The following is a 24,266-nucleotide window of genomic DNA, read 5'->3' as shown; positions in this document are numbered from 1 at the left end:
CAGGCAGTTCGTGTGGTGCCATCTTCTTCCACCTGGGCTCGGGGACGATTGGTGTTGGACCCTGAAAATCTGACTCGTAAATCCCCCGGTGGATGTAAACCGTTCTAGGCATGTAGGCCGGGTGTGTTCCGACGTCAGGACCCGCATCGATCGGAGGTGTGCAGCCGTTCCTTGTCCTGAACTGCCGGTATCCGGGCTTGATGCCGGGAGTCAAGCCACAGCCAGACATGCTCCAAAGGGTGTGGCTGATTGTATCACGTGAGTGTTGTGGCTCGAGCTTCTTATCCGCTCAACCTAGGCAGCGATAAGCAGCCGCGCCTTCTGTGTGAATCGCGGCGCCTTTTCGAACGTCGATCTGCCAGCAGCTTTTCACACAACAAATATTCCCGTCCACCTTTGGTACTGGCGTTGCATTCTGCAGCGATTCAAGCAGACATTGCTTTCCGCGTCCGATTCGCCGTCGCAGCTTCTCCAAACGACGTCTAGCAACCCGCAGCTAGTCGACACTCCGTTTTCTCTCTGCAAGAGTCAATCGTCAGTCAGCCTAGCGCGGTCCGGCGCAACCATGGCGACCGAAGATGCGCGATACCGGCTTTCGACCCAGTACCGGCTGTGGTCCTTCTCCCCGTCCAAACTGGCCGAACTTCGAGAAACGACGAACAGCCTCGCCAAGACAAACATCAGCGCCCGGCTCCTCGAGCTGAGAGGTGGTAACCAGGATGAGCCTCTGCCTGAGTTCCTCTCAGCCGCCGAAGAGACCCAGCTGCTCAAGTTCTTCACCGTCGAGCTTATCCGCGCCGCCACCTTCTGCGGCCTGCCCACCGAAGTCAGAGCTACTGCCACGGTCTTCCTCCGCCGATTCTTCGTGACCAACTCCGTCATGACCTACCCGCCTACCGGATTGCTCAAGACGTGCCTGTTCTTCGGAAGCAAAGCAGAGGGAATTTACACGAGACTTGCCAAATTTGCCGACAAGTTTCCCAACACGAGCGAGGAGGAGATTCTGGCGGGAGAGTTCTTGCTGTGCCAAGGAGTGCGCTTTGCCTTTGATGTCAGACATCCGTTCCGTGCTCTGGAAGGAGCCATCTTGGAGCTGCGAAGGTATCCCGATCTTGAGGTGAGTTGACACATAATACTAGATTTGTGTGGAGGGCATAACACTGACCAAGGCCAGAAATCCCGAGTCGAGACCGCCCACCTTCGCGCTCGAGAGTACCTCAAGTTCAGCTCTCTCGTCACCGATGCCTATTTCCACTACACCCCCAGCCAGATCATGCTTGCCGCTCTCTCGCTCGCTGACAGAGAACTTGCCGAGAAATTCGTACAAGGAGCCTTTGCCCCTCCTCATAACGGCGAGGGCGCCCACAAGATGGATCCGACACCTCGATCTGACCTCAGAGACAAGGTAATGGGAACAATAGAGTCGTGCCGGGAGTTGCTGGCAACAGAGCCTCCAGAGCGGCTGGAAGAGTACTGGGGCCAGGTATGTTCATCAGACAAGTTCATGACGGACAACCGCGATCATGAAAAGCTGTGAACAGCCATTGCTAACAAGACACGTAGCCTGAGAGCACCAAGCTGATCCGGCCCCTTCTTCGAAAGCTGAAGAAGTGCAGAGACCCCGATCGCGCAGACCTGGTGGCCTTGCAGAAGGCCCGGCGGGAGATGGCGGCGCAAAAGGAGCCCCGCCGCCCGAAGGCCGAGGGAGACGGCTCAGCGTTCGGCGGAGAGATCGCAGCAGCAAATGGGAACGATGCAAGGGGGGCGAAACGCAGAAAGGTAGCCGAAGGAGGCGACGATGTCTTTGGCCCAGCGTTGTGATGAGATGAAAGTTCTGGACCGCGGCGTCGAGCTGGCATTCCTCACTGCCCTGGCGCGAATGCACATGGCGTAATAGAGCTCCAGCCACGGCGCTTATAGCCAGGACCAATGGCTGGGCCGGATGATTTGGCTCAATTATTACATACGAAGATACCCCCCAAGATTTTGTTGCACGGCTTGTTTGCTCTGGAAGGTGAAATTGCGACGCGGCAATGGACAAGTCGTCCCGGTTCTACCAGTTCCAAACACCGCCGTGGACGGTTGATGGGATTCCGAGGATGCGCTGCCTTGGGTTTCCCTGATTTTCAACATGTCAGTTCATCTAGACGACGCCCGGAGGCCTCAACGGGTCAACTTTAACGCATTCGGATGAGTCCTGGGGCAATCACCCGTCGAGATGGGAGCGCCAAGCTGGCGTGTCGGTGGCAGGAATGCGCCATTGCATCGACGGCTGGAACAAGCGCCAAAGTCGCGATCGTGTCAGCAGTATCGATGACGCACCCATTTGAAGATGACATCGCTTTTTACTATGAGGAGATGGGCAGAGTCGGCACAGCCGGCCCCTGGAAAGGCTTGGGGTCCCAAGAAGCTTCTCCATTATTCGTGCTTGGCCATGCTCCTCGAGGAGCTAGGCTTTTTACGGACAGCTGTCTTGGGGAGCTAGCAAGGATCTCCCCTCAAGGGCGAGCTCTCGCAGCTTCCACAGACTCGAGACATTTAAGACATGCTAGACATTGACTGGTCGAAGCGAACTCAGGGGACAGCGGGAATGGCCTGAATGGCCCTGCATCTGGTGTGGGATGCGGGTTGTTGGATGCGGGGAAGAAGTCTGCAGTCGATACCCTGCCCCGTCCCCCTTCATCTCTTCTGCTCTGCTGCCCGGGCAAATGAGATACAACACCAAGACACCATGATTGTATTCATCCCCAGTCTACGGCAATCAGCAACAGCAAGGTGCATGAGACTCTCAGTAATGATATGAGGCTTAGCATGCAGGAGAAGACACCCTTTGGGCTTTACGAATAATACATGACTAATTCGCCATGTTGCCGGGTAGCATTGGGAAGCGCGCCAGCACAGCTCGTCGCCGGCGCCGTCGGAGCCACTCCCGTCCCCAAATGGCGCTAGGCGGACTATCCTGACGACATTGACTTTTTTGCCCTCACTCGCCTGCGAGAAGCTGTGCCCAACGGGATGACAAGCTTACGCAGCTCCCAAGACATGGTGCGATGCCAATGGCCTGTTGCGTCTTGCGTCTACTACGTTCCCGGCGGCGATGCAATACTTTGCATTCCGCTCTTCGTTTGGTGCTCTTTTGCGATGACAGCTCCGGGAACGCCCAATTCCGCGGCAATGGCTTCGTCCCAGATTTGCATGTTCAGATGGAGCTTTCCCTGTAGAATCAAGCTCTATCGAAGTGTTCTCAGGGGCTCCATAGTAGCTTGTAGGTTTAAGAGACATAAGGTACCGGCTAGACCGTGTCACCACCGGCGAATCAGGCAACCGTTCCCCGGGATTCGATCCGATCATCACGGGGCCAACACACTCACTCTCGCCGTACCCCCCCGTACCACCGGCGCCCCCAGCTACTTGCACTTTCCCACGATCGACTTGGCACGCTGTTGGCGATCCCGTACCCAAGCCTGCCCAGCGCAGCAAGCGTCGTTGTTGTCGCGCAAAGCTAGGGAGGACTTCTCCACCCCCTTCCCACCCAAGGCGTGTTCGGTCTCAATCCCTGGCGCCGTCGTGATGTCGACCAAGACCCTTGTCTGGGGTTGCCGACGAAGTAGCCTGTGTTTGGGGGCCGCCGGGCAACAAGCTTGATTCTTCCGGCCCAGCGCGATGGGTATTGGCTCCCCTCTCGGTTTCGAGAAAGTGTTTGTCATGACTCTTCATCGGTTGGTCGCGCCAAGGAGTGAAGGAGACATGTTTCTTTAAAGAGTGTGCTCTTGCCCCTTCGCTCTCCCTCTCTGTGACAGCCAGTTCGACAAGCTTAGGATTTGAGTGGAACAGCAACACCTTCTTTACACAGCCCTACAGAAAGCAGCACGTCTGTCGACATCAACACAACATGCAGATCAAGAATCTCTCTCTCCTGGCTCTGGCCGGCACGGCCTTTGCCCAGCAGTCGAACCTCACCGAGGTCCTGACCTCTCAGAACTCGACTCTGTCGACGCTCATTGGGCTCCTTGGCCAACAGCCTGCCATCCTGCAGGGTCTCGCTCAGGCCCAGAACATCACCATCCTCGCTCCCTCCAACGCTGCTCTCGAGGAGTTCCTCAAGGCTCCTGCTGTTATGCAGGCTGTTGCCGCGGACCCGGGCTTGGTCGCGGCTATCCTCTCCTACCACGTTCTGAACGGCACGTACTACGCCTCTGCCTTCACCGAGCAGCCTCAATTCATCCCTACCCTGCTTCAGAACGAGACTTACACCAACATCACCGGCGGCCAGCGCGTGCAGGCCCAGACTGTCGGCGGCAACGTCACCTTCTTCACTGCCCTCCGTGAGAACTCCACCGTCTCGCAAGGCAACCTGAACTTCACCGCCGGCACCGTCCACATCATCGACAAGGTCCTCTCCGTCCCGGGATCCATCAACACCACTCTGCAGCAGGCCAACTTGACCGCTGCCGTCGGTGCCATCCGCGCCGCGAACGTCACAAGCACCCTTGCTGCCGCCAAGGACCTCACTATCTTTGTCCCGAACAACGCGGCCTTCGCTGCCATTGGAAGCTTGGCTGGCAGCATTGCCTCCGCTGAGCTTGCCCAGATCCTGTCGTACCACGTCGTCGGCTCGGTTCTGTACAGCCCCCAGATCACCAACACTTCTCTGACTACGCTCGGCGGCGGCAACGTCACCGTCAGGGTCATCAACGAGACTGTTTACGTCAACGAGGCCAAGGTCGTCGTCCCTAACATCCTGGTTGAGAACGGTGTTGTTCATGTTATTGACGGGTAAGCCAAACAACCATGTACCACAACGAGACGGTATGGAAGACTAACGTGTGAATAGCGTCCTGAACCCCAACAACACCTCTGTCCAGCCCGATACCTCTGCTTCGACTCGTGCCCCTGCCTACTCTGGCGCTAGCACCGCCACTGACGGAAGCAACCCCTTTACTAGCGGCGTTGAGGCTCCCTCCACCACCCCACCTGTTGCCACCGAGACTGGCGCTGGCAACGGCGGCGGCGCTGTCCAGACCACCACCAGCAGCACCCAGGCCGCGCCCATGAGGACCGCCGCCGTCGGCGCTGCTGCGCTGTTCGGTGGTATGGCCGCATACATGAACATTTAAGCAGGATTTATGGTGTAAGAAAAGCGTGAAGGGGTCGCAGGTGCGAGGAAGACTTGTTATATCACGAGAAAGAACGATGTTTTACCGTCTGACTTGCAGATGTTCATTCATTTATATTGTCAATACCCTGAGAGGAGTGTTTTGTAATAGTAGTACGAGAGTGGATGAGGGAAGGTTTTGTAGGATCGTAATGAGAATATCGTCATTGCAGAATCAGTGCCGAAACAAGTACCAGTGTGAAAGAAAAAAGTACCAATGTAGGTGTCGCATGTGAACTTGGATAAGGTACTATCATCCATCTCCGTGACCGTGGCTGACACAGTCCACTTTACGCTCAATTGAAAACGTCTCTCGCACAGATATAGGTCCCCAACACTTCTGACTATGACGCTTCAAGCGCAGGACTAGAGGTTCCTGGGGAGAGAAGCGCATTAGGTCGGACAGAAGAATGTAAAACGAGTTTCAACTGGGGTGTATATCAAGAAATCTGACATAATAGATGAACTTGAATGACCGCACCTAAAGTTGATAAGGGAACAACAAAATAAACGGACTTATGATGTGCCGTAAGATATGATTGGATTCGGCGATACGAGATTCGGACTTCGGTTAGAAACGCATGATTTGGTGCTGGAAATGCGGAAGTACCAACCTTCTTCCACCTCAACACCGCTGAACGTCCGGTCTTTTGAGTGGCCGTCCAGGATTCGCCCCAAGCCACACGACTCAGTATCCAAACAAGCCGTACTTTGAGATTAGTCGCGACTGTGCGGTTATATCAGCACTTGCGTGCTGTTTCAACGCTCTTTGGTGGTGGTGGCCTAGGAATCTTTCGAACCAAAAGAAGTACTAGGCGATGGCTGCTTATCACAATGAGAAAAGGAAACATTATCCATGGATGGCATTTGAATCGCCACTGTTTAAGCGAGAACGCCGAATATTGCCATGCGTTGCCAACTCCAGCTTGGGTGCATCTCCGGACACTCAGATGTTCATCTGTTGACAATACTATGCAGTGAATTCCACCGGCCAATGTACCGCACAAAGACCGCATAGATCAGCTTAACATACAGGCAACCAATTTGATGCCATGTCCAAAATCAGCATGAGCAAGTAATGGCTTCGAGAATAACGCGAGAATTTTACGATATCACTTCTGGATTGTTGGTAGATCAATTCCCCCTTTTGACTGAAGTAACTCCAAACTTTGCCAAACTAGAGCCAATGACGCTCCAACTGTTTGATGCCCGGGTTCGCACTTTCGTCCGTGAATCAAAAAAACGAAGAACCAACAGGTAAATTTTGCCGGCCCGGAAAGCCATCTGAATGTTGTCGCAACTCTTGCGGAAACCTTGTGGGGGAAGCCCAATGGGAGAAACTCCCACCGGCAGCCGGGCCAGTCTGGAGCGTGCCCGCCAGAAAGCATGAAACATAGGGTTCAACTCTGCTGCGCGTGCGGGCGAGTACGAGAGCTCCGTAAGGCAGCTGAAGTCCCTGCGCTTGTGCCTGGAGGCCCGAGCCTTGCATTACCACGCCATTTTCAAACTTGTAGGTGCCGTCGGCCGAAGATTGGCGCAACTTTCGGGTTTGTATGACGGCGATTGGGCCGGGATGGCTTTTCGTTCTCACCTCCCCCATATGTAGGCGGGGTACTTGATAGGCCAGTATTCAGGAGACATGTATTGACTACCGTCTTCTAGAGCTATTCCATTTGAGCCCAATCCTTTATTTCTGCCCACCAGAAAAATAGCTAAATGGTTCGTCGTCGCCACGTGGGCGGGCGGTAGTCGCATACGTCCAATGCTTGCTCCCTCAGCACTTCCGCCTGACGTTGATGATGGAGTTGAGGTTCCAGACACTCTGTATCTGGTTTCTCTGTGGTGTTGCCTTGGCCCAGAATGCGACTGAGCCGCCAGCACCGTTGCCGGTGAACGGTTCGCTGCCGACGAATGGCTCAAGCACTACGAATGGCACGTCTCCCGTCTTCGCTCCGTGCGCTGTACGTTCTCTAGCTATACAACCGTGGTTTCTTTGCTGATGTTGTCAGTTGGACTGCATATCTCGAGAGGTCGTCCTGTCACCCTGCCAGACTATCGACAACACAACATGCGTCTGCAACGACCAAGGGTTCTACAAGCAGGTGGAGAAATGCATCATGGCGGGATGCACTCCACGAGAAGGAATCGGTGAGCAGGACAACATCCCTCTTCCTTTCCGACCGCCATTGCCTCGTACTTATGCGCTGCATAACAGCTACGCAGAAGGCCAAGGCGGAGTACTGTCACGACCCCGTTCGCTCGCAAGTAAAAATGCTCTACGGACTTCGATCACTAGAGATAGCCGCCTGGTTTCTGGTTTTGTTTCGATTTTACGCTCGCTGGGCTACACGACTACGATACGGGTGGGACGACTATGTAATGATGGCAGTAGCGGCAAGCATATCCTTTCGAATCGACAGCAGAAGACGGAGAACTAACTTGTGGTAGATAATATACATTCCCGAGCTGGTCATCAGTCAGTTGAGTATGCTTGATCATATGGCCATTCGCAAGCAGGTTCTAACCATGCTGCTAGTGGATGACAATGCCTTCGGTCGTGACACTTGGAACTTGGAGTGGGACAAGATTATGCTGGGTCTGAAGGCAAGTCTATCCGATACACGACGCCTGCTTATCCTAACCCACCATAGCTCTTTTTCGTTCAAGAACCGCTCTACTTACTGCAGCTGGGACTTACGAAGATTTCTATCTTATTTCTGTACTTGCGAATCTTCCCTGGACGACGCTTCAAAAGAATCACATACGCCTTTATCATCTTCGTCGCCGGCACCACGGCTGCCCTCGTTGGCGGATCCATCGTCGAATGCTGGCCCATTGGATATTTCTGGGAGGCATGGAACACAGAATATCTGATTCACACCACCAAATGTCTCAACCTGACGGCGGCAGTGTTTGTCGCGGCGGGGGCTTCCATATTTCAAGACATCGTTATGATCATACTTCCCATACCACCCCTGCTGAAAACGCAACTACCGAGAAAGGACAAGATAGGAGTCTCTATCATGTTCATTCTTGGCCTCCTGATCACTGGCGCAAGTTGCTTTCGCATGCAATATATCAACGTTGCATACTCACCCAACCCTTTTTGGGACTTCGAGCCAGCCTTGCTTTGGTCTCTTGTCGAACTTGCCATGTCTTTCCTCGTCACAAGTCTTCCAGCAATACATAGCTATCATACCCAGATAGTAAGGCCTAAAGTTAGGGCTTATCTCCAATCACGGCGCGAGGCAAAGTCCTCTCAGAACAGCGGCAGTGGGCCAAGTGGGCAAATGCAGAGCAATGGACGATCTCGTTTTAGGACTGTACTGGTAGGAAGAGGGCAAAGACGCGCAAACAACAATCTAATATCGACACTTCTTTTCACGCCAATATCGTGGAAGTCATCTGCCGACCGGGAATCTCGTCAAACGAGAGAAGGGTTTCCGACGCCACAGGATGAAAGTGTTTTTGGGAGCAAAGCCCCACAGATCTCACTTAAAGATCTTGGTGGAACTCCAGGGCTACGAAGTCTGTCTGATGTGGTTAATAGGAGAGACTCAATACAGGAAGAAAGGGAAACGGCACACGGTTTGGCTTGGGCTAGTAGGTCCGCCCCTCAAAATACCGGGTCAAAGGTTGGAGGTGATGATACCATATCCCCGTCAAAAAGTACACAAACGCCAAAGAGTTGGCTTGTAGGGGATGACATCGTGTAGAAATCAAAGACATTGAAAACAACACTTGTGCATCCACTTCGAGTAGCGAAAGAGACGAAGCGAATTTGCTCAGTCAATCCTTTAGCTTTAGGAAATCCTCACGGCTTTTTGTAAGCGCCTCATAATCAATTTAGATGTCAGTTGAAAGGCTTGTTCTTGAAATATTCAGCCTGTGATAAGCCACGATTGTTTTCTGGATCATCTTAGATTAACAACATGCGTAAAAACAGTCCGTGGGAAGACAAGCTCTAACAGGACAGTACCGCATGGATTACCGTCCAGGACGAAAATCAGACCAAGGATGGAAAGAGGCATAGGATCGAATCATCCTAAGGATTGACTTTCCGAACAGCCGTTCAATTAATTGTCAATCATCACTGGTCAGCTACAAATCCGGTAATCCGAGTCACGTGCACATAAAGCGTGGGTAAAGGCTCCGCTTGGAGATCCGGCAATGTGGAGATTGATCCGGAGGAAAATATCTTTTGTGGAGCTCCGATTCGCCGATACCGGCTGCCGTCAGCCGGGTCAGGCAGCATCTGACGAACCTGGGAAAACTGTGGGAGACCTTTTCAACTCTTGCGAAGCTTACCTGAAATCTGACAGCTGCGATACGGTGCCTGCGTCAACCGTCCTTCAGGTTCCAGACGGATCGAGCTGCGATATCTCTCGCGTCATACGGTTTGATTACGCCGATGAAGACTATTTGAATGTTTCATACGAGGCCTACCTCAAATGGAGCAAAGATCCAAAGTTCAAAGACATCTTTCATCCCTCGCCATACATACTGACGGGTAGCATGACCGGCGGAGATGAATTTTGGATCGACAGGACGACCAGGCAACTGAGCAACAAGGGCTTGGCCTGGACCAAGCTTGATGATGCTGCAGCCGCGAAGAGAGCATTTCCAACTCTTTCCGGCAAGCTTGCTGAGCCAGGATTCAAAGGATACTACAACGACGCAGCAGGATGGGCAGACGCCACTAAGGCAATCATTCAGCTTCGAGATGAGTGTCTTGAACTAGGCGTTTCATTCATTTCGGGCCCAGCTGGAACCGTGGTTGGTCTTGATACGGACTCAGAGAATAAGATTCGATCAGTCCAAACACTCGGAGGCATATCAATCCCAGGCGACCACTTTGTCTTAGCCGCGGGCGCCTGGTCGTCTAACTTAGTTCCGATGTATAACTCAGTACTGGCGACAGCGCAGGTGATAGCGTACACCCCTCTGTCCGACACGGAAGTGCAAAGGTATGAGAAGTTGCCTATCTATGCGAATTTCAACACCGGCTGGTTCAACTTTCCTGCACACGCAGACACAAAAAGTCTGAAGATGGCGGTGCACGGATGGGGTTACACTCGTACTCCTAGCAAGGGGGAAGCGTTGATCGATGCAAACATCTCTACACACCGGGTGTATCTCAGTCGCGAGCGCCCCAACTTCTGTCCTTCCGAGGGAGAAGAAAGGCTCCGAAATGGCCTTCGCGAGATACTGCCGGAACTTGCCGATCGTCCTTTTGAAAAGGTGACCATGTGCTGGTACACCGACACTCCATCAGGGGACTTCATCATGGACTATCACCCTGACTACCAAAATTTGTTTGTGGGAGGAGCAGGAAGCGGACAGTAAGTTGGGATCATGATTAAATAACGGAACAAATAGGTTGTACTAACGGCTGTTGCTCACAGTGCTTTCAAGTTCCTCCCTGTCCTGGGACAATACATGTCACTAGGGCTGAAGAGAACGTTGCCTGCGAATCTGTCCTCGAAGTGGCGATTCAGAATGGAATACAAGGATCGACCCGATGTTTTCGAGGGAGACGGGAGCCGAGGGGGGCCTGCCCGACGTGAACTTAGCTTAGAAGAAAGAGCCCGCCTGGATTCGGCGGTAAAGAGTCACCTCTGAAGTCGTAGAGCATGAGGCTCACAAAGGTCATTATCTTGATTCGATACATATTCTCTGAGAAGGGCCGTCTGTCCCCTAACCCGATATCCCGTATTTCCTATTCCTCGAGAGCGCGGATCATTTACCAGCCCTTGTTTGTCGCATCCCAGTCGCGGATCCAGGAACATCGACAGCGGAACTAACCCCAACCTCTGTTGAAGGCATAGGCAATCGTGCTAGCTTTAAGAAGGCCTCCTCTTCCGCCACTTTGGCCAATCTCATTTTCTCAGCTTCCGCTGCCAAGCGGGACCGAGTAGCTTCCTCCTCGCTCATACCAGGATCGATACTCTCATGTGATTCACTTTTCACATCGTCCCATCGCAAACCTTGTCGGCGGTCCTTCTCTTTCTTGATGTTCTCCCCAAGCTCCGTAGTCGTATTAAGCTGCACAGTGTACATCGGGTTACCATTCTCACCCGCTGAAGGAAGCATTCCTCCAGGCTTTGATAACGGGATAGCCCTGCACGCTGCGACCAACGCACAGTGAAACCTATTGCTGCGTTGAGAGCGAAGCTTGTCGTCGGACCAGTTGTTACGATGAGTGAACGCAAGTCGAAGCTCCATCTTATTGAGTTCATGGAGGCTGACGACATTGAGACCCAAGCTGTCCGGAACGAAGTCTCGTGAATTGTTGCCGAGAAATTCTTCCATAATACTGCGTAGGCGTACAATATCCTTGAAGCCGGTCCTGAAGTCCACAAATATTGAGATTCCTTGTCGGTTAATGCCTGACCTTGAGAAGTTCTCAATGCGCTTCTGAGAAAGTCGGTCATTGGAAATTTGCAGATCACAACCGTTGTCGAGCCGCCTGAAGACCGTGTACAACAGGGACTGGCGTTTGACGACGCACTGAGTTCCAACAGTAGAACCAGGATTGTAGACGTTGACAACGTCCCCCACGTCGTAGGGATGATCAAAGAAGACGAACACGATACCCACCAAAAGATGATGGAACGTCCGGCCGACCGCAAAAGATAGTCCGATCGCCAGACTGGAGAGAATTGTCTGAATCTGTTTGATAGCCGGCACGTATGCGACCACTTTGACCAGTGTAAGCCTATGACCACGTGGAAGAATGTGCACGATACTCACTGATGAAGAATATCATTACAGCTGCAAGAATAAGCAGGAGGAACCAGTCGAATGTGTTGATGCAGTGGTCCATGTTGGTCATGTTGCGATAGATGTTGTGTCGAGTTTTCCCACCTTCGGTGATTATGCCAATGAACTCCTCAATTCGGATGTCGGGACTGTTGTTTTCGTTCACAGTCTTGAATATGCGAATGGCCTCTTCTTTCCGGTAAGGGCCAAGGACGTCGATGATGTCGTTAGCAGTGAGACCTAATTTGCCCTCTGCCACAAGTGGCAGCCATATGCGTCTTGCCAACGCTTCAGCTGAGACCGGACTAGCCCATGCCCGCTCGATAATTGCGTAAGTACTTGCAGGTCGAAGCCAATGTGCATTAGGATCGTCTGATATGAAATTGCCAAAGAGACTCGTCATTTTGTAGCCGTCGATACCCATCCGGGCGAGGTAGCTGCTGACCCTCGTTCGGCCAGACGCGTGGGCGTCACCTTTGGCGTTCCGAATGAGCATATCCTCTCGGGCAAATAAGGTGCGATGAGGAGGGTGAAGATAGACAGAAGCATCGTAAAGTGTGATCAGCGCGTTTTGCAACTCTCTTGTCCGGGTGAGTTTCACATTGTCACCCCGATAATGATAGTGAATCGTGATGTAAGTGATGAAGATCTTCTCGATGAAGTAGAAGCAGACCCAAAGAATTAACTGCTGAAAGACATCGGCAACGACGTCATCCCACCAAAAGGCGTCTGCCGGCTTGTTGATGTTGACTGCCAAAAGATCATTGTCGACAATGCACTGCAGCAAGCCAAATGTTAGCCAATATGCTTGAACCAGGGCTGGTATGCAGTTAATGAATTGACATACCGCTGCGAAGAAGATATAGGTAACCAGTGTTGTGCCGAGGAAGGCTATCGGTCGCCGCATGAACTTGAAAACCCTCCAGTACTTTTGGTGGGAGGGATTCGTGTATCTACACTGGTTAAGACTTGGCCGATTAGATATTCACACTAACCAACATACCTGGCAATAAGCCTGAACAGATACGGAAATCCAAGACCAATGAGGTCTGAACCCACAGCTGCTATCCATGTAACCATCAACCACAGGCAGATGTAGAACACAAGATTGCTGTATTGTTTCGCTTGAATGCTCTCAATGGTGCTGTCATCGGCAAACTCGGCGTCATTGCTCAGCACAATTGTAGGGACAAGAATTGCCACGAAGATAACAGCAGAAATGAGGAAATATCGAAGAGCCCACCAAAATAGTCGACGTCTGTGATGAGCCTTCACAACTGGTGGAACATGCTGTTGAATGGCCTCCGAATTCGTCTGAAATGCTTCCAAGCTTTCAATCTCCCGAGCCCCTGGGATAGGTTGGTATGCTTTGGAATCGGCCCATGTTTTGGTCGGTGAGTCTTGTGTTGTGATGGACCCAATTTGGGGAAGAATCTGAGGATTATAGTTCGTATTCGGCAGGCTCGATGAAGACGACCCGGGGGGGAAAGGTTGAGGCATTGATTGGACTGGCTCTCGTTGGCTCCCTGGAACAGGTTTCCGGTAGCTCGGTGGGAAGCTGTCTCGCGAATTCGAATCCATGTTTCCTCGCAGCCCCAGTAATTTCAACAAAGGTATGAAGGTAGTTCCAATCACTAGAAGAAAAGGTGTGCAAAGTAGTGGGTTACTCAACACTTTTGAGTCCCCCTCTATTTCAGCAAAGCAGCAAAGCTGCAAAGCTGCAGTGCAATGCGGCTTATTCGAGGGGCTGTGATGTACACCCCATACAAGCCACTCGTCAGACATGATACTTGTGGATATACTAGAGCGATTCTTGGCTTGAAGAAGTTGTTTGAGAATAAGTGAAGGGTCTCATGTGCGGCGACTTAGAGTCGTCTCTTGCGCCATCAAATTTTAAGCTCTAGCTTGCCAAGTATAGTGCTGACGGACCCAATCCTTTCATAGCCACCATGTGCACTCTAGACTGTCAATTTCCGCAATTTCCAACGAAAAAGGATCCCTGGCGGCGCAGGGCTGAAGGCCGGACTGTTCACAGACCGATGGCTGAAAGGGCACGGTTGCAAGCGGAAGTGGCATCAACGCGACGCTAGCCTAACGGTAAGAACTTTATGGTGTCGGCTTTGCTCTAACCGTTGATCATATCCCCCACTACTAAGTCGCTTTAAAACGTGGTCCAGCCGCTCGCTCCATCAGGACTCATGTCTTTTTATCTTGTTGCCTGGAGCACGTCCCGCCATGCAATTCTGACTCGAAAGCGGACTTGAATGTGGTGGCTAAGGCGGTGGTCCCAAATGTTTCTCGCGACTCAATGCTTTGTGTCCCTTGTGGGATGACTGGCCGAATCCCGCCTCAACGGCTTCAGTATTTCGACGCAACGGTGCAGTGACATGCTCTTACGGATTACGCGCAATCGCAACGTTAGACTGCAGGGTCTTATACATAAGGAGGTATAATGAGAAACAACATCAAGCTTGCTGTCAATCAGATGCAGGTACGATTGAGAGGGTCTCGAAGCTGTGGATTTCAACAAGCCGCTTAGAAGGAAACTGGTGTGGGCAACTATTGATCTGTGTAGAAACCGTTCATTGCTAGCAGGCTGTGAGAGATTGATGTATCGTACATGTTTACTCGTGGTCATCAGAATGAAAAACAAGAGCTCGAACTTCAATGCTCTCTCGCGGCGGCGCATCTGATCGAGCAGTGGGATCGACAAATGCCGTGTGGGGCACTCTTCGCCCCTTCCATCCGTCTTGGTATCAAAGCATTTGATCAAAATAACTTCCTCCGGCGTAAGGCCCGCTTTGTAATACCACCGGTGTTCAGCCCGATGCTTGACTTGATAAGTCTCTCCACGCCGGTTAGGATAGATGAGATCCGTCACAACCAAATCCGAGTCTGACACGGAGCCGGCCTCGGCGACGGCAAGTGGGTCTCGCAGGACCGTTTTGATGGGTCGCCAGACGTTGATGATCTGCACCCGGCCCTTGAGCAACTCTTCGGCATCCTCCGGCAGATGGTGGGGCACACGGGAGAGCGCGGCCTTGTACGACTGATCGATGTGAACTCTCTGAACGGGGCCGCTGGAGACCCGATCCTGGGTAGCGGCACTGGGCGGCTGTCGACGAATGGTGTGATCGAAGATGAAGATGCGATTTGCTCCAGTGCTATGTAAGTTGTCAGCCAATCTCTTTCTGGGCTTCCAGACGCCGCTATTACAAGGGGAAACCCGTACACGCTCTTCAACAGCTGTTCTACCTCCTTATAATATCCCGACTTGATCTGGGCGTCGTCAAGGAAGTGTTTCTCAGCGGATTGGTGACGATGGATCTGAAAGCCATGCTGGTCCAGAGTGTACTTCTCTTCATCCCCAGACACATCACGGATCTTGACTTGATGAGTCTCGAACGGTCTGTTGTAAGTCTCAGGCTTATCAACATAAGTGGGATGCGGCGGCGAGCCGTCCTCGTTTTCTTTGTGGTAGTGCAGCTCTGCAAGCACGTCTCTCTTCAATGCAAGTGGTGATGTGATGCTCTGGGTTGGTTGATTTTGTGTCGAACCAAAATATGGTGGACCCTCGGAATGGGCAAGATGTTGAATAACGGTCGTGGCCATTGGGCTGGTAGATCCAAATACAGTGGATATGGGAATGAATATCTGATGAATCCTGAGGCTGGTGCAAAGGCACAACATCCGGCAGAAGCAGGGGTCTGGTGTGAATATATACCCCAGATCTACATGGTCCCCGCAAGCACGCAATTCTCGTCCGACAATTAGTGTCTTTGGATTCATAAGCCGCCCAACGAAAATGATCTACGTTCATTACCAATTTCTCCGCACATGTTCCAGTTGTGCCGGGTAGACACAGATACCGGTTACACGTGATCTTGAAGCGATTTCAAATCAGCCCGAGGCTCAAAGGAGGCCAGTGGATTAGTCCGCCGGGGTAGCAGATGCGTCGTACGACACAGAAGACGGAGCAATCATCCGAGTGATTAATAATAATGATCTTGGTCATCCTCGCTGAGAGTTAAGGCGCGGCTATCTGTCGAAGATACTTTATCCACAGAGTAATGTAGGCTGTGAAATAAATTGAGTATCCGTTTGGACGATACAGGGGTTTCGAATATCAAGGCGCGCGTGAAATAGTTCTTATTAATAGAATAATGTACATGGTAACTCCAACTCAACGGCTTTGAACGCCAGTACGGCTTCACACATCTAGTTTTCAGTCTATTGGAGTATGAACAAGTTTGGTAATCGTTGTCCCATCGCCAAGCACCTCTTCCTTCTCTTCAATCCTGTAGCCTCTCCAACGCGGGACCAAAATGGTCCAGACGTACCAGTAAACCACGCCGGCACCCAAGCTTGTATAGTTGATCAGCAGTTAGCCACACAGAAGAGGGGCGTAAGATAGGAACGAACATGCTGACGCCAACGATCGCGTATGTTGCGTAGAATAAGCCGTTAGACGGCTTAACTTTGGGTGGAAAGAATGGTGCGGCTAGCAGAGCCAGACTCAGGCTGATTCTCAGAATCACAGCGGGGACCCAAGCCTTGAATGGTCTCTTCAGATCGGGTCGCTTGAACCTTAACCATAGAAGGCCACCCCCCACTGCCAATGCCATAAACTGGCCTGGATACCCCTCAACCTCTAGAATGAAGGAGTAGACTTCGCCAGAAGGAGGAAGCGCAATGACCAGGAATGACGGGATATAGTGAACCAAGAGACCACCTAAAGGTGAGTTGAACGGCTTTGTGGATGAAAGAATATCGGAGAAGGGGAGGAATCCTTGCCGAGCAATCTCTTGCTTCAGTCGAGCCTAATAATAGTTAGCAATCATCAACAGGTTCAGTCGATCGTCCTAACCTGAGCGAATGCGACCACAAGAACATTTCCTCCAGCACTCAGTGCAACAGCAAGTGGTAGGATAGTTCGACCAACACCTTGCCCAAATATCCGTTCAAAGAACAACGCTGCAATCAACTCGCCGCTTTGCTTGATTTCATCAATGGGGACAACGAGAAAGTACGCTACGTTGATGAGTAGGTACATTCCACAAGCCGTCGTCAATGCTGCCACAGTCACAGACCGTAGCGTGCGAACCGGGTCTTTTACCTCGTTGAGAACAAGGTTGGCGTTGTCGAGGCCGGCATAAGAGTAGAACACTTTAAACAGTGAGGTGGATATAATACCCCAGTTCCAATTCGTGCCTTCCCACAGGTTCTCCCAGGAGATGATCGGCATCGTCGTTTGAGCCGATTCTGTCGATGGCGCGAAGAGCACAACATAGAACCCACAGACGATCATGAAGACGACGAGGCCCACCTTGACCCAGCCCAAGAAGTTCTGAAGCTTGATCCCCAGTCTAGGTACACATCCGTGAATGAAGGTGACCGTCGTAAGCAGCCCAACGGCGAGCGCTTTGCGAAGTAAACCGCTTGGATTGTCACCTCCCAAAGCAAACAAAAGATACTCGCTGAAGACAATGCAGTTACTGGCGGTAAATCCTAGGAGGACGACGTGAATAGCGACGAGGGTTGATGCCAAGAACCGCGGTCGACGATAAGTGAATTCCAAGTAGACCTTATCCCCGCCGGACCGTGGTAGCATCGACCCAAACTCCAAGGATATCATCAGCCCACAGGCTGCGATGAGGGCCCCGACGAGCCAAAGTAAAAGAGACAAACCAGGACTGCCCACAGATCGGAGGATTGCACCTGGAGTGGCAAATATACCGCTTCCGATCACCCTTGAGATGACCAGAATGTAGGCGCTCTGCCAGGTGAGCGTGCGTCCCAGAGTCGAAGCTTCCGGGAGAACATCGTCTTCAATTGATCTCGATGGGTGTATGTTTCCCGTTGCGAGTTCTGCCTCCGAAATCGAGGGCTTCCCTGACGAAACCGAGTTCTTAGGAGCGCTAGCTGACGAGACAGGCGATGGAGGGGGCGGCGTTATCGACAGCAGAGGCCGCAGCTCGGGGTCGTCGAGGGCACTCATCATGGGGAACTTCGGAACGCGAGCCAGAGTAGTTTCTAGGGGTTGTTCCTTCGAGACAATCGTGAAGAAAAATTTGTTGGCGAAGAACCGGACATGCGCAACGGCGAGATTCACACACTGTTATCGAAATGATATCGCGAGCGGCAGCACATGGTTGGAGTCGGGCGAGTTATCATGCCGTCTGAAGAATGAGACAACTGGAGTGTAGGCGACAAGGATGTGGGATGCGGCCTCGTAGAAAGCTTACGCGCAGGGCAGCAAAGTGATCCAAGGGAGGGTCAGCGGCAAACGACACATGTCCACGGACGTCTGTTGATTGATAAGAATGTGGATACAACAACTCTTCGATTAAGTCCCGTGAGGTATGTCTCGAATGGCGCAATATTGTTTCAAGAATGTAAGTTTGGGAGGGCGAGCAAAGAGAATGCCGGATTGTATTGGGGCGCGGATTCGCACGCCATCATGGCGCAAGGTGACGAGACATGGGTGCGGCCTTCTTACCTCCCCGATATTGCCTGGCCTGTTTCGACACCTGTTGTAGGTACCGGACAGCCGCCCGTGCTATGGCCCGCCGTGTCCGTGCTACCGCGGAACTTCGGAAGCCCCCACTTCGGCCGAACTCTTCACATGCATGCTCAACGAGAAGAGCCGTTGCATCTTGTTGTCCTCACCACAGATATGTTATCTGAGTTTGCGAACTATGACTCTTCTAGGAGTTGTACTGCAGAGTTTCAGGGAACATCGTGCCTGAGTTCTCTTAACCCCGCAGCAGCTCCAAATCAATCCGGTAAACCGATTGCCGAACCTACCGAAGATCGTTCACAGAAATTGGCCGAGGCAACGAAACGAAATGGCATTGGGCCGAATGAAAGTTTTCTTTCCCAATAATTTTACTAACTGCTGCTTGGCTTGAACACGGACTTTCCAGGAAGAAAACAAATACCGTCGCATCCTTACTGACGGTGCAAAATGGACTCATATTGGTAGGGTCCTCGTCCTGTGCCGGCCCCCGATTGACAAGACCACATGCTTTTCCTGTGTCTGCGCGGCTATATTTCCTGTGTTCTCAAGTGCCCCTACCTTATCGATAACGATAGTAGCGACGACGACGACGACGACGACGGTGAGGTAGCGTGTAGCCACTGGAAAAGTAGTCGCTCTACCACAGGCGATTGACCCCCATTCACTTCTCGTGTGATGTTTCTGCAATACCAAGCTTATCGACGGCCTGAATGAAAGTCCCAATATCCTGGTCGTAATTCTCAACAGACTCCGATCCCAAGAGTCTAGGTATTAATAGCTCGACAGTGACAAGCCCAGCTTCTCCGCAGAACCAGTCTGGAAATTGACCCGGAGTTCCTGTTGCCCCGTAAGACACAAGCACACCAATGAGCTCAACTGTGTTCTCGTTAACCAATTTGAGATGCCTAGCAATTTCTTTCACTTGAGCGTGGTTGTCCCGGTGCTGTTTTAGCAAGAAGGTTGTTTCTGGCCGAAAGTACCTTTGCTTGGCCGCGTCCAGAGCAGAGAACCCATGACTGTTTCGTATCAGAGGATCGGCGCCTTTTTCTAAAAGCCGTTTGACTGACTTATATGCTCCCACCAAACTGGCCATATAAATCGGAGCCATCGCAAGAGCAGAGAAAACGTCATTGATTTGGTGTGGAGCATCGTACTTTTCAAGCAACTGGGCGAGTACTATGTCAGACATCTCGTGATGCCTGTGGGGAAAGCCAGCCTCTGTGATATTAGACAAGGCTAGGTGCAAAGCTGAAGTTGGTTCCTCAGGAGGGAAAGCAATCCGAAATCCGTCTGAGCCCCCTTTATCGGGTAGGTTCAAGAGGAACTTGATCCTTTCTGCCGCATTCCTGGTTCGCATACGGATCAACCCTCCTAGGAATGTCCTATGGCTGCGGGCCACCCTATGGTTCTCAGCACCTTGATCGTATAGATACCGAGCTACCGTCAAATTACCGGAGTAAACGGCCGTCTCGAATGGTGTCCTGTCCAGCGATGGTGAGGTACCGTCGATAGGAACTCCCGTTTCCAAAATGCTGCGCACGGTGGAAATGTCGTCTGACTCCTTGGCGGCTCTTACCAGAGAACTGTCTCCCCATCGACCTAGAATTGTCGCACTGGCTCCAGCATCCAGCAGTGCTTTGACCATTTCGTGATCACGATGATTGATGGCCATGAAAAGAGCAGTTTCTCCACCAAAACCAACATCGATCTCCGTATCAAATCCACAATCCAGACCAGCAAGCATGACGTCAGCTGCACATTGATGAAATGCAACAGCATAAACGGCGGGCATTTTGATGCTGCCTACTTCCAAAACAGCATCCGTGGGAGCTCCGTGGCCGACAAGTAGAGAAATAGTGTCTCTCGTCTCATCCTCAAAATTTAGACCGTGTCGTAGGAGCCGTGACCAACGGGAACTTCCTTGTAAAGGCCCAAAGAGGGGTCGAATGACTACCTCCTTTCCTTGGACCATCGGCACCGTGTCTAACACTCCTTCAATGGCCCCTGGGCTTTGTAGAATCCGACAGAGAATCGCCGAATGACACATGTAAGATGCCATCTGCAAGGAATTCAATGGCACCGAGTTGCTGACCTTGCAATCTGCATGGAACAGAGGGTCTGAACCAGCAGCTAGCAGTGCATCAACTGCTGCCAGATTCTTCGCTGCGACTGCCCAGTGCAACGGAGTCCATTCTTTCGTGGCATTGGCAGGTCGAGGTTGGAAATTTCTCAAGTACTCATCCCGCACATACGTAACTGCAAGTGCGTTCGGGTTTCCACCTTGCTTGTGCAGCAGGTGCGCTATAGGGCCTGTGTCGGAATCGGGAAAAACACAGAGCCAATGCAACGGACAGATACCCGAGGTGTCTCCTATGCTGGCATCTGCTTGCTTGTTGACCAGCAGCTTGACGATATCCACTCGGGCAAGTCTACATGCAACTAGCAGTGGGCTTTCACCAGCTTGCGAGACTGGCTGGTTTAGCAACTGGGGATTGTTGCGGATGAGTTCTTCCACCATGTCGCCCCTTTCTTGGATTATGGCCAACACCAGTGACTGCGATGTGGAAAGCTGTCCCTCACATTGCCCGTCAACGACTGCCTGCTGTGACTGAAGGAGACCAAAGCCCTCGGATTCTAAACGCCTCGTCTGGCTGACTTCCTGAGCTGATCTCCAAGACGAAGCTGATGCGGCTTTCAGCTTTTCGAGTGCCGTGTCACTGCCCAATTCAGCGGCTCTTTTGAGCCAATCGACCCACAGGCCCAAAGGTACCGTAGCATCTGGGGGTCCTTGATGGTCGAAAATGTTGATGAGCGTTGTCTGTGCTTGCTCGTGGCCCCATTTCGCGGCACGGAGTAGGAAGTCATGAGCCGTATTAATGTCGAAACGAACTCCAACACCATTGACGTGAGCAACAGCAATGCTGAATGCAGCAGCAGCTCTTAGCTTGTCGTCGGTGGAGGTGAAGCAGATGGACTCCAAGCTCTGAACGAGGTCTTTCTGGATGCGCTTGGGCATCTTTTGGTAAATACCGGCAGTATTTCGCAGCTTGAAATGCTTCAGCATACCAATCTAATCTGGCGACAAAGTAGACACTGGGGCACTTACATCGGGAATGAAGTCTAAGCCACGTCGAAAGTTGAGTTTGTCATGGACTCTGTTTGCTCTTAACATTAGTCTCTGCTTATGTGCCCTTGGTTACTCGGCTTACATTAGTTGCTGGGAGCTTACCGCCGACGCTTGCTCCGAAATAGAACCTGGGTCGGGTGTCAGACCTGTCAGGTCGACTAAGAACGAGACGAAAGACTTGACAGAAACCTCAGTGCTCTCTTGTTGTTCTCGGGCTCCACCACATGCCTGAACAAGGCCACCCATAACCCGCTTCTCAATGAGATTGTAGAGAGAATTCTCAAAGCTATCGCCCTGCATAGCTGTTTTGTTTATGAGGAGAAGCATCTGGACTACCTGTGCAGTAGTATCGTGGAGTTTCTTAGCATCAATTGCCGGCATTCTAACCGATCCAGAGCCCGGCGTGAGGTTTCCGATAACTCCTTCCGCGAGCCTGTGGCAAACGGTAGAAAACACATCCGCCGGTGTCCCCTGGATGATAGGAGTCTTGGAAGTGAGCTCCCGAAGTGAGTCGAGTGCTCGTTGTACCGGGGGACCATCCCCAGATTCCGAAGGGGCAGATTCGAGAGAGCTTGCTGCATGTCTCAAAACTTCGAGTAGACTCAGAATCCGATCCATGGATTGAAATCGTCTGGTGGGAGATGCTTGCAAACTGTAGCGCCATACTTTACAGAGTATCATCAGAGGTAGATCATCATTTTGATGACTATTGAGTACGCGTAAGGGGATGAGGGTTGACATGATACCCGAGGACTTCATCTTTCGTAGATTATCCTCGAGTCCTTCAGTAGGAAAGCTGTCATAGAAGGCCGAACCTGATTCGAAGATGGTGAGCAAAGTGAGGCCATAGCAGTAAATATCCAGCTGCTCTAAGTAGGGCGGACGAATGTTCTCTCCGTATGACTCAGGAGCACAGAAGAACTCCGAGTGTCCGATAATATGGATATCACCACTGGAGAGTGAAAATCCAAAATCGGAAAGTTTGACGATGAAGCTCCTAGTCTCGTGCCTGCAGACTAGAAGGTTGGAAGGCTTCACGTCGCCGTGAATAATACCGCAATCATGCAGCGCCTTGAGGCCTTGAGCAGTGTCGATAGCAATTTGAATTTGATCAACAAATGATGAACCGCCGCCCTGTTCCTGGAATGTTTTCAGGCTTCCGTGCTCTGCATATTCAAGGACCAGAGCGGGCATTATGCGTGGTACGCCTGGCAAGGGCTCCCCAGTGTCATGATACATGACAGCCAACAGTTCAATGATATTGTCGTGCCCTTTCAAAGGCGGGTGGCGTAGAATCTGGAGCTCAGTGGCCGCGTCCGCGAATGCACCGCTGTCCCCTTGTGCTGTTGCGAAGCTGGCTTTGGGATGCTTGACAATGACGAAGTCTCGCCCTTTAAGAATGCCCTCCCCCAGGCCGCTCAAGAATGATGAAGTTTTGACTTTTCTGACATCGAAAGACCCGCCACCGATTGTTACATCTTCAAATGTGGGGAGAATATTGGTGATGAATGGGTGTAGGCCCAGATCGGTGTCTCCACTGAGGCAAACACTCAGAAATCCAGCAAAGTGAGGGCATCTCGAGCTTCCACCAATATTGTCGGCACTGCTCCCGACGATCGAATCATCTATGGGGCTTGGAACGGGGGCTTTCTGCCGAAATGTCGGAAAACCACTCTGGGAAAAGTCCATGCTTCGTAGTCTGCAATAGTTTGGTCGGCCAGAGTGCTTGGTTGAGCACCGGAAATTGACAGCGGTTCTTAAAGTGCAGCTGGGGAACGGCAGCCTGCAGGTGGTTTTCAGCTCCTGGCCCCGCACCACCCGAGCTGAACACAAACACGTCATATGATCTCTGTGATTGAAGAAAACATGATCCGATAGGCCAAGCGAAGGATGACCCCTGACAACTTGTGCATATACGGACGCGCCACAATCTTTGAGGAAATCACATTTTCCCTCAAGCACAACACTCCTCACAATGTCCACTGAATTCCAGATTGGCGTTGCGGGCCTCGGTATTGGGGCCTTCAGCGGGATTCTCGATGTTCTGTCCTCTTGCAATAAGCTGTACGGGATGTGGCGAGCTATGCGCGGTCTCGACAGCCATTTGAACATACTTCGCGCAAAACTCCTATTGCAACATGCCCTCTTGGAACAGTGGCAGCGGGACTGGCTCATATTTCCAGTCACTCCACGCCAGACGCAAAATGTCAGGAGGCAAAGTTTGGTTAAACTTCACGAGCTTGCAATCATCGAGACGTTGAACGCGACTCACTCCTTGCTGCAGGATCTCGAACCCCTCCTGCATGCTACATCACAGAATGAGAAGATGAAAACAGGAATGATTGCTACTGCGAATCGAATGATATGGGCAAGCAGCAAAGCCTTAGACAGCCAGAAGACTTTGGACCAACTTGAATCTCTGCTTGGTGGTCTCTACCGACTCCTTCCACCCCGAATCCCGAACACTGAAGCATCGCAAGTCATCCTTTCCATCGAGGATATTACCGACGACATGGGAACCGCGGAAACGCTTTCAGGCACTGGAACTCCAAAGTTACAACTCGCAGGCCCTACATCTATATTTGGATGCTCGATATTGCAAAAGGCTATTAGCTTTCGAAATCTCAATACTGAGCTCGAACAAGATCTCAAAAATCGTATCAGCAATTTCATGCACCAAAGATCAACAAAGAACCTTGCCA

At 51.7% G+C, this 24,266-nt stretch overlaps 7 protein-coding genes across 7 annotated transcripts; 4 read left to right on the top strand and 3 right to left on the bottom strand.

Moving 5' to 3' along the window:
* Positions 1-565: 565 nt before the first annotated feature.
* On the top strand, positions 566-1,821 carry CCL1 (Cyclin CCL1; the record flags this gene model as incomplete). The annotated part of the gene is made up of 3 exons (XM_032023941.1): positions 566-1,117; positions 1,175-1,483; positions 1,564-1,821. 3 exons carry the CDS (start codon positions 566-568, stop codon positions 1,819-1,821), a joined length of 1,119 nt encoding a protein of 372 aa, XP_031893174.1.
* Positions 1,822-3,892: 2,071 nt separating this feature from the next.
* On the top strand, positions 3,893-5,117 carry CGGC5_v004764 (Fasciclin-like arabinogalactan protein; the record flags this gene model as incomplete). Its single annotated transcript, XM_032023830.1, has 2 exons — positions 3,893-4,776; positions 4,835-5,117. 2 exons carry the CDS (start codon positions 3,893-3,895, stop codon positions 5,115-5,117), a joined length of 1,167 nt encoding a protein of 388 aa, XP_031893173.1.
* A 1,837-nt stretch (positions 5,118-6,954) lies between these two features.
* Positions 6,955-8,474, top strand: CGGC5_v004763 (uncharacterized protein; the record flags this gene model as incomplete). The annotated part of the gene is made up of 7 exons (XM_066151342.1): positions 6,955-7,116; positions 7,165-7,303; positions 7,371-7,531; positions 7,604-7,640; positions 7,692-7,763; positions 7,823-8,361; positions 8,424-8,474. 7 exons carry the CDS (start codon positions 6,955-6,957, stop codon positions 8,472-8,474), a joined length of 1,161 nt encoding a protein of 386 aa, XP_066009248.1.
* An 851-nt stretch (positions 8,475-9,325) lies between these two features.
* CGGC5_v004762 (L-pipecolate oxidase) lies at positions 9,326-10,777 on the top strand (the record flags this gene model as incomplete). The annotated part of the gene is made up of 2 exons (XM_032023717.1): positions 9,326-10,497; positions 10,561-10,777. 2 exons carry the CDS (start codon positions 9,326-9,328, stop codon positions 10,775-10,777), a joined length of 1,389 nt encoding a protein of 462 aa, XP_031892905.1.
* Positions 10,778-10,894: 117 nt separating this feature from the next.
* On the bottom strand, positions 10,895-15,529 carry msy2-2 (Mechanosensitive ion channel protein Msy2; the record flags this gene model as incomplete). Its single annotated transcript, XM_032023605.1, has 6 exons — positions 10,895-11,856; positions 11,909-12,695; positions 12,765-12,870; positions 12,921-13,266; positions 14,546-15,081; positions 15,150-15,529. The coding sequence occupies 6 exons, from the start codon at positions 15,527-15,529 to the stop codon at positions 10,895-10,897; spliced, it is 3,117 nt and encodes a 1,038-aa protein (XP_031892906.1).
* Positions 15,530-16,142: 613 nt separating this feature from the next.
* MUP1-6 (High-affinity methionine permease) lies at positions 16,143-17,915 on the bottom strand (the record flags this gene model as incomplete). Its single annotated transcript, XM_032023492.2, has 3 exons — positions 16,143-16,281; positions 16,340-16,737; positions 16,785-17,915. 3 exons carry the CDS (start codon positions 17,913-17,915, stop codon positions 16,143-16,145), a joined length of 1,668 nt encoding a protein of 555 aa, XP_031892913.2.
* A 1,893-nt stretch (positions 17,916-19,808) lies between these two features.
* CGGC5_v004759 (putative serine/threonine-protein kinase) lies at positions 19,809-23,253 on the bottom strand (the record flags this gene model as incomplete). Its single annotated transcript, XM_032023380.1, has 4 exons — positions 19,809-19,837; positions 19,890-21,483; positions 21,544-21,592; positions 21,647-23,253. The coding sequence occupies 4 exons, from the start codon at positions 23,251-23,253 to the stop codon at positions 19,809-19,811; spliced, it is 3,279 nt and encodes a 1,092-aa protein (XP_031892914.1).
* Positions 23,254-24,266: the final 1,013 nt, after the last annotated feature.

Source organism: Colletotrichum fructicola (genome assembly GCF_000319635.2).
Source record: "Colletotrichum fructicola Nara gc5 chromosome Unknown KSG_Nara_v1_contig03, whole genome shotgun sequence".
Classification (NCBI taxonomy): domain Eukaryota; kingdom Fungi; phylum Ascomycota; class Sordariomycetes; order Glomerellales; family Glomerellaceae; genus Colletotrichum; species Colletotrichum fructicola.
The sequence above is the reverse complement of the archived record's forward strand: the minus strand, read 5'-3'. Positions and strand labels throughout refer to the sequence as shown.